Consider the following 9,790-nt stretch of genomic DNA (forward strand, 5'->3'; position numbering starts at 1 on the left):
TAAACACGTCTTGTACCAACAAGGATTTATTTCGTGTATTATACCTCTTTGGTCAAATTGAATGCGATTTTTAATTTTTTTAACGTAAGCTAAAAACCAAATCTTAAATGATTTATATATTATGTGTCACCATATTTTTATTATATATAACGTTAGTGGTTTGATTTATATCACGATTTATTGTAATTTTTTAGTCTTGTTTATATATTGATGTAAAAAACTTGTAAAAGGTTCTGACGATAAGATCATTATGATCTTCTTTCAGAAGCCTTATTTGTTTGTTTTTGTAAACAACGACAAAAATGTAAATAAACAAAAAAAAAATTTTATATACTTGTTTTTAACATGTAAAAAAAGTTTCATACTTTTTTCCACTTTGGTACAATTGTTATGCTAATCCGCTGCACTAATTATCTTTTAACAATTTTTGGTTTTCCTTTTATATTTCCGTCTTTGATAGAGATTTGTATTTGAAAACATAGACTACCATTAGACCTTACCTTGTATCAAAACATATCAATAAAAGCAATAAAAGTTTAATGGACCTTCAGTTTTTAGGGCATTTTGTGCGATGTCAAGGATTGTTCTTATAAAAGGCCGTTATTTATGCCAATTGTAGAGCTCAGAAGAAAAAGTACTTATCACACACACACGCAAACGTTATGAGAAAATCTCCTTTGATGCAGCCATGCTTATTTTGAAGTGTTTTGTCTTATCAAAGTATATTTTTTAATATTTTGATATTTCTCAATATTAACTTAATATCTTAATTAAAGTGTATTTATTTTATGACTTGGTTACTTTTTCTTCTCAGCCTTTCAATTCAACTTTACGGTACATTACTTAAAACGCGTTTAATGGCATTGCGATTTAAAAAACACACGACATTTTTTGCAACTTTTATTCGATCAGTACCGCCTTGAAGTTTTTTTTATTTATATTTTTATTATAGACAACCCTTCTCACATCTCTAAAAAATCCAAATGCTTTCAAATTATATGAAAAAATAGATGTAAATATATTCGTAATAAAAAATAAATATTTAAAATACCGTTTAATGAATGATATAAATTTTACTAAATAATTTATAGAAGTTTAAATAAAATTTTTTGAAGAATGAAAATATCACTTAGAAAGAAATGTTTTGGCAAATTCTAGTGCATTATTAAGACTTCTTAACGACGGATGCAAGTTTGAATACTGCGCTTTAATCGATGCTGCTTCAGCATGCTGCTCATTCAATCTAAGTACTTGTAAAGCGTTATCTAAAATTTTTTCATCTTTTTGAATAAGTGTGGATACAGTCGATTGAAACAGTGGGGTATTTGAAACTAAATGAATTGAGTTTGAATCCATGATCAAGCCAAAAAGCTCATCGTCCATAATAATTTCCTAAAAAAAACCCAAAAAAAACTGACTTTTATGGTTTCAGGATGGAAAAGAAATCTGAAGTAATTTTATATAATATTTTTGTTTAATAAATATAGTATACAATCAAATATAGTATTACAATCCAAGATCATCAAAAAAACCGAAACAAAAACTTATAGAATTTTTATATTTTTTCATATTCATATTTGTACTTTATCTAATGTTTTTTTGTAAACATATTGTTGATTAAGCTCACTTTATTTTTGTCCCCCTTTCCAAAACGTCCATTCCTTATAAACTCATATTTTTTCTCACGAATCTTTGAATTGAATCTTTTTTTTCATTAAATTAAAAATAGTTTATAAGGTTTTTAATTTTAAAAAATCAACAATTATTTTTAAAAAAATATTTTTTAATTACGAATTTTACCTATTTTGTTCCAAAATTTCGAATGTTGCGTTAATAGAACATTTACTTCATGATTAAATATTTTTGTTGCTAAGTAAGGATTTATAAACTTGGTTTTTACTAAAATAATGATAAATCAGTGTTTTCCAATTCAGAAAAACTTAAATATTTATTTAACATAAGACATAAAACAGCTTAATTCTTCAATGGCCCACAGTTTATCTCAAATTTTAAAGGAATTTAGAATATGGGTCATTCCATGTCAAATCAGCAATGAAACCAAAAAACGGCACCCTATATTTTAGATTTGCTAATTTTAATATATATATTTTAGGATTTATGAAAACTAGGAAAATCTGAAAGTTGGAACCTCCAACTCCTTACGGTTTGTGAACTAACTTTTTTGCAACATGCTTTTTTAATTATATTTTTATTCAATATCATTTTTTTATTCTAATCACTATTAACTTCTACAGCTATATTAAATTTTCATTAAATTAATAAATATCATTGCCCTCAATGGTATGGTATATATGATGGTAAATATATGTTGCCATCATTTCATTACTACTTTTATTTACTTTTATCTACACCAACTTCTTCTTGTATTAAAAGATCAGTAACTTCTTATGGTAGAATATGTTTTTATTTTTAAATCTTATACCTAAAGTGAAATTATAATTGAATCTTATGAATTTATTAGATGTATATACACATCAATCACTTCGTCTTTCCTTAAGGCCTTAATGCATGATGTAACCAATATCTTTTAGGGATTTCATTACAACATTCTTGTGCTTCTTCACCCAAAAGTATTACGGGAACAGAAAAATTTAAAGTAATTTATCTTCATGTGCTAATATTTAATGAATTGCGGCAGGAATTTTGAACATGAGTCATTCCATGTCAAGCCAGCAGAAAAGCGATAAAAATGGCACCTTATGTTTTGGACTTGGCTAATTTTTATACACATTATAGGGTTTGTGAAAACTAGGAAAATCTTAACTTCTTACAGTTCTTGTGATATTCAGGTTTCAATATTCTTATTTACGCTGACTGACATGTAATAAATTTCATGACATGTAATAAATTTCACGATATGTAATAAATTTTCAAAAAAAGTATTATACTAATTTGCTATTTAATTTCCAAGGTAACAGTCATTTATTTAATAAATTTAAAGTTTCATTTATCAAATTGCATTTTCAGTACAAGGAGATATTTTTAAATCTCCACATATTTTTTCGGGGCAGCTTGGGCTAGCCAAATTTTTAGTTTAAATACACACATTATTGTATTTAAACTAATTTTAAGTTTCCTGAGTTTTTGGTATATCTCGTGCATACTTGTTTTGTTGTAAATAATATTTGTTGTAAATTATATGATTTTGTTGAAGTTATATGTAAGTTATGTTGTAGGTTGTTTTGTTGTAAGTAATATATGACAGTGAAAAAAATACTAAGCTCACTTAATTTTTATTTTCTAATTTAATTGATTGGTAAAAGGTGGTGATAGATTGTCTGATGATAAAATATTACAATATTTTGTGTCCAATCAATATCACCTTAACTAAAAGTTCAAAATGAATGTCTCAATACTCAACATAAAAAGAGCAACTCAAAGAACACATCTAAAAAATACACTACTTTGTACAATGATAAATTGCTGATAAATATATATACTTTTTTAATTTACAGATTGCTAACAAAGTATTTATTTAGAAATAATAAAATTAAAAAAAAAAAATGTGCACAAATTTTCAATTGTTATATAACATTAAAATAGTTTCAAAAACTTAAAAAAATTTATACCTTAATTGTAAAATTTTCTTTATACACAAAGTCAATACAATCTTGATTGTTGCTTAGCAGCATCACTTTAAATGCTAACTGGTATTTCTTCATATTGCAAAGTTTTTCATAAATATGTTTATAACACTGCAAATAAATTAATGAGACAGTAAAAAAAAAAACTTTTAAAACTTACTTTTTAGAGAAAAACAGTTTACTGTAGATTGTTTTTAGAGTAATACAGTTTAGATAGATACTTTCTAGAGTAATATAATTAACTGTAGATATCTAGAATAATACAGTTTACTGTATATAATTTTTAAAGTAATATATATTATATACTTTATACTGCATATACTTTCTAGAGTAATACAGTAAACTGAAGATACTTTATAAAATATTTTCAGAAATTCTATATACTCACATTAACTGTAGATTTCTAGAAAAATATTGTTTACTGTATATACTGTCTTAAGTAATATACTTTATATACTTTATACTGTAAGGGAGGCCAGGGCTAGTTGGCTCGGTTTTTACTCTATAAGCTCTGTAGCCCTAACAGTACATTTTTTTGAAAATATTAAAGTGTAGTCTTAAAGAGTATGGATTAGGGTAACTTATAAAACATGATTCATTTACAAAAAAAAATTTTTGGGGCCTTTCCGGGCTCTCAAAAAAAAAAAAATTTGCGCCAACTTACCCCACCAAGGGGTAAGTCGGCGCAAACTATAAAAATGATTATTAATGCACTATTAAGTGCAAAATTAATAGAAATTTTTTTACTATTAATTTTTGCAACAATTTTATCCCAAAATTTAATATTGCTTTTAGCTGGTACCAAATATTAGTCAGTATAAAAGCCCACTTTTTATCTGTGAAAAAAATTTTTTTTTTCGTAAGAATAAATTTTTTCGATATTATTAAAAATTAAAAAAAAAATAATAATTTTATAAAAATATATATATTTTTCCATAGTAAATGCTTTAAGCCAACTTACCCTGTGAAAAATTTGCCAACTTACCCCGAAAGCTTTTTTTTTAATAAACAGTCTATAGATCCTGAAAAAAGGCAACTTTGAAAAAAAAGTCTGACGGGATATAGTAAACCAATTATGACTGGAACTTTTACAATAATTTTTCTATGAAAAGTGAAAAGGAACGATGTTCTAAAAGTTATGTTTTTGTCCAAAAAACTCATAAATCTCAATATCTCCTATGTGCATGCGCGAATCCTGACAACACTACAGTGAATGATAAAATGGTCAATAAGGAAGTTTCTGTGTAATTTTTGTCACTTTCTGATGAAAGGCTCTGAAGATAAACGCAGTTCATCAACTTACCCCTGCGGCCAACTAGCCCCGGTCTCCCCTATATACTTTGAAGAGTAATACAGAAAACTAAAGATACTTTAGAAAACATCTTCAGCAGTTAGTCACAAGCACACACAAACTGAAGATATTTTAGAAAACACCATCAATAATTCTATACATTCACAAACACACACAAACATACGTAGATTTAGAGTGAAATTAAACATTTAATAGATCATATTATTATAAAAAATCATTTTGTTTAAAAAGTCAAAATAAAATTGTACATCTGAAATCTTTGAAAAACATGCTATTTTGATTGTTTCTGCAACATCATCAAAAAATTGATAAAAAATCTGTTTGCATATCAAAATTAACCAAGGGTCACTCAAATGATCCGATCTTTAAAAAAAAAAAAAAAAATTCACATTTCATCTTAACTATTTTAATTTAATAAAGGAAGAAAAAAAAAATTAAAATAGAAAAACTTACACAACAAACGGAGGCCATGCTAACAATAGTTGCTTTAAACCAGCAATTTGTTCTGAAACTTCAGTTTTTTCAATGAGCCTTATAAACAATTCATATCTATTCTTTTCTTCTTTTAAATCTCTTTCATCAATCTAAACAAAAATTAAAAGAACACAATCCTAGATCTTTTTATTTCCTAGTAGACCTTACTACCTGTCTCAATCTTCCTTTTCAATTTGTAAAACATAAATTTAAATGTTTTTTTTTTTGGAATTGTTGTAAGGTAACTAAGGTAACCAACTAATTTTATTAACCATTTAGTAGAACTCCATAAGAGTTGCAATAAGAGTTGCAATAAAAATGAGACGCAAACTGAGTTGCAATTCCAAAAGTAATTTTAAGAATCAAGATTACATATTAAAAAAATTTTCTAGGTCCTAAAGTTAGGTTGGTTAGGTTGCTCCTAAAAGGAGGTACTAAAAAGCATTTAAAAACAAGAAAATTAACAGGCTTCTTTGAAAATGTAAATTGCATGAACCAAGGAAAAATAAATATGGGAAAAAATTTTAAACCATTTATGTTTGAGGAAGCTAGATGGTTAAAACGTTTTTAAACATAAAAGAACAGTTACAGTAAAAGGTGCAGCTTAGCAAGTCATGCATTTTATTTGATGGAACAAGAAATGATAGCTTATTAAAGCAGCAAAAATCCTAGTGGGCACAGACACTGTGCGACACCTATAAGACATTTTATAGATGTCAGAAATATCTTGAATGGAAAAATTTCTAAAAAACATCAATAAAGAAATGTTTAATCATTTATTTTATCACTCAATTTTGATAGAACAAACCTTAATTTTTTTATTACAAGATTTTTATGAACAAATTTTTGAACTTTAAGTTTTGAGATTTAAAATATTCAATTACAACCTTGCACCTGTACTCTTTTTAATTTTTACACTTAAATAACATTTTTTATTTTAGTTGTTTTAAAAACTTTCTATGAAAATATTTCATTAACAAAAATAAAAAACACCTGAAACAAGTCATCAACAAAAATAATCAAATGAAACTAAATATTTGCAAAACGTCAATTGCAAAAAAAAAAATCTTCACAATATATGAATATTATGTAGCAAAAATTTTGTTGAAAAATTTATAAGAAAATTATCTACAAACCTTTACATTCCATCTTGGTGCAATAATTGAATCACTTTGAAAGTACATCAACATATGCATATCTTCAGATGTAAGATCAATGTTTTGATCCAGAAGTTGAAGTAAAACAGTTTTTGAATGGGTGCTAGTATTTATATCAGAACAAAATGATCGAACAATCTCTAAGATATCATGTACTGTTACCAAATTGCCATTGTTTTCATTGTGAACTTTTATCAAATGAACTAATTCTAAAAAATGTTTCTGTCCACTCCATTGATTCAAAAAAATAAAAAAAATAAAAAGTTAAATTAAATACATATTTAACACACAATATAGAAATAGTTAAAATACATATTTATAAGGAGGCCTGTTTTTGTTTTTTCTAATAAAGTTTATTTATAAATTAATTTTATAATCTTTATTAGGATTATTAAATAATAAATTTATAATTGTAATAAAGTTAATTATTAGTTAATTATAAACTAATAATTAATAATTAGTTTTTTTAAAAAATGTTTAAATAAAACTTCCAAAACAATACAAGTATAGAAATACAAGTTAATAAAGTCAAACTTTAAATTGTTAAAACAAATTGTTAAACAAGTTGATATAACAAACAAAACATATGAATGAACAAGCCAACAAATAAAGTATGTGAATACAATTTCTATGAGTAAATAATATAAACTTCTGTTGTTTTGATGTTTTTTTAAATCAGTAAACATAACAATGCTATAATCATAATGATATTCAGGAATGAAACAGTGGGCTAAATTTTGAAGAAGCTGGCACAAAAGTCTAAAGTGAAAATAACTATTTTGAACTTTTTAAAATAAAAATAGTTATTTTCATTTCAAACTTTTTGAATAATTTAAAGAGTTCTCTAGGGCATTGTCGACAGTTTTATAAATGTTGACAATATTGACATGTGTTATATAACAGGGCTAGATTTGGTTTTATAAACAGCAAAAATTGCAACTTTAAAAAAATCAGGGTAATATAGTATAACATTAACACATCTTCACAAACTATAGTTTTTCTTTTGATTTCTGTCAAAATAATTTTGAAATGAAATATTTTTACGTATTTACCAATAATATTGCTGCAGTGATTAAAAGTTTAAAAATTATTGATAGTTAATTTTATTAGGAAGTAACATTGAACTTTGTTTATTTTTTGTCATAAATGTTAATTTACATTGTAAGAGGTTAAATTACCATTGTTTTGACAAACAAAACATAAAAAAACATTTTGATTTTAAAAACTAGCAGCATTAAAACAATTGCTGTGAAAATGTAGTAAAATATTATTTTTATAGTTAAATATTATTTATTATTATATTATTTGAAAGATATCAATATAAAAAAAGTATGTTAATTTATGATAAACCTTTTTACTTTACAATCTTTTAGAACTGCCAAACTATTAAGTTTTTTGATGTTTAGTTTAATTTCTGAAGCAACTAGATAATTTTTTACATCTTTAGGTTCTGATGTTCTGTTCTTACCAGTATAATGCAATATCATAAGGTGTGTAACCTTTTGCTTTCGCAAGTTTCGCTGTCTACATTTTGATGTAATGGTACTTTTTTTTAAATAAACACTTTTGTGTTTGTTTTGTTTCAATTTTATTTAATTTTAAAGGATTCATCAGATGTAATATGCTCTGCCATTTGATTGATTCTTGACCCAAGCAGTGACTTTAGCATTCTTGTCAATGTTACCCCAATACTGAAATATGTTGTTTTTAAAAAAATACTGCAAAATAATCTTAAATGCTTTATTTATAAACAACATCATAAAAATATATGTAAAATAATATTTAAGTATGGTTTTAATTATCTTTTATCTAAAGTTTTTCAGCAACAAAAAAACAAGAAATTAATTGAATTTATGCCTGCCATATTGTTTTGTTACTTATACTTACTGTTACAGTGGAATCTCGCAAATCGGACTCTGAAGGGGTATATATATTGTCCAACTTAGCAAATTTCTGAATTAAGCGAAGCTCTTGTTATGTCAGACTTTTGAAAACGTCAGACTTATTGAGGTTTTGAGACTTATCAACACAGAATAATACAGGAATGTTTTGGTGTAGGGTGTTTAAATGCCACATATAAGATGCTTTATCCAAGTTCTTATTTAGCGAGACTCGCATCCTCACTCTTTTTGCATTTTTTTTTTTTTGACTTCTAAATATATTGTGCTTTTTTTCTTTTGACCATCGAAACAATGTTTGCTTTGGAATGCTACATTTCTTTGATATAGATAAAGACGATTCTCTTTTGTTGAGTTCTTTTGTATTTTTCTGTTAAATTTCTAGTTGTTAGCTTTCTTTAAGCAAACTTCAACATTTTTAAAATTTAATTGAAGATTAACAGAATTGAAGATACCAGTGAATATGTTTGTTAGAATAATATTTAGTTGAGTTTAATTATATTTGACACAACTTGATACTGGTGTTTTATTTTTGGGCATTTAAAATTTGGAATTTTTATTGAAGCATTGAAAGTTTTGTTATTGGATATAAATGCATTATATGCACTTATATGCAATTCAAAATAAAACTCCTAGTTAAACAAAGTGCCAAAGGGACCCCAAAAAACAGTATGAGTAAATGAATGGGCAGACTTAACCAGGGCAGATTTTATAGTAAGTTGATAGAGAAAGTTCAAGGGGAATTGAAAATCTGTCCAAATTTAGAAGTTCAGTAAAAATTCAACTTATCCAAGGTTCAAGTTAATGGAATTCTATTTCACTGTATTCACTAATTCACAATATATATATATATGTATATATATACATATATATATATATATATATATATATATATGTATATATATACATATATATATATATATATATACATATATATATATATATATATATATATATAACAAAAATGTAATAAAAAAAGTTTTGATTTAAAAAAAAACTATTCCACACTTTTAGCAATAAACAACTACCTTTCACTGTCTATTGTTTGAAGAGAACTTTGAAGCACATTGCAAAATACTTTACGTAAATTCAGTTCCTTTGACTTGTACCAAGCTAGCAAACCAATTAATTCAACTGCTTCTGAAGCAACAATCATTTCAGAACACAATAGTTCAATTTTTCCTATGGATCCTTCTGACATATCAAGCTTTCTCACAAAAATCTCCTTAGATGACTAATTAAAAATTATATATATATATATATATATATATATATATATGCATATATATATACATATATATATATACATATATATATATACATATATATATACATATATATATA

The 9,790-nt window shown here is 25.3% G+C and overlaps 1 protein-coding gene across 1 annotated transcript in view; it reads right to left on the reverse strand.

Moving 5' to 3' along the window:
- Positions 1 to 999: 999 nt before the first annotated feature.
- Positions 1,000 to 9,790, reverse strand: part of LOC100215633 (NBAS subunit of NRZ tethering complex) — a 142,019-nt gene continuing 133,228 nt past the window's right edge. Inside the window, exons 47-52 of the mRNA XM_065796126.1 lie at positions 9,475 to 9,680; positions 6,528 to 6,777; positions 5,371 to 5,501; positions 5,166 to 5,280; positions 3,591 to 3,716; positions 1,000 to 1,392 (exon numbers count right to left, since the gene is read on the reverse strand). Coding sequence (XP_065652198.1) covers positions 1,126 to 1,392; positions 3,591 to 3,716; positions 5,166 to 5,280; positions 5,371 to 5,501; positions 6,528 to 6,777; positions 9,475 to 9,680 — 1,095 coding nt within the window. The 3' untranslated portion in view covers positions 1,000 to 1,125. The remainder of the gene's footprint in view (positions 1,393 to 3,590; positions 3,717 to 5,165; positions 5,281 to 5,370; positions 5,502 to 6,527; positions 6,778 to 9,474; positions 9,681 to 9,790) is intronic.

The sequence above is a fragment of the Hydra vulgaris genome, chromosome 04 (genome assembly GCF_038396675.1).
Source record: "Hydra vulgaris chromosome 04, alternate assembly HydraT2T_AEP".
Taxonomy (NCBI): domain Eukaryota; kingdom Metazoa; phylum Cnidaria; class Hydrozoa; order Anthoathecata; family Hydridae; genus Hydra; species Hydra vulgaris.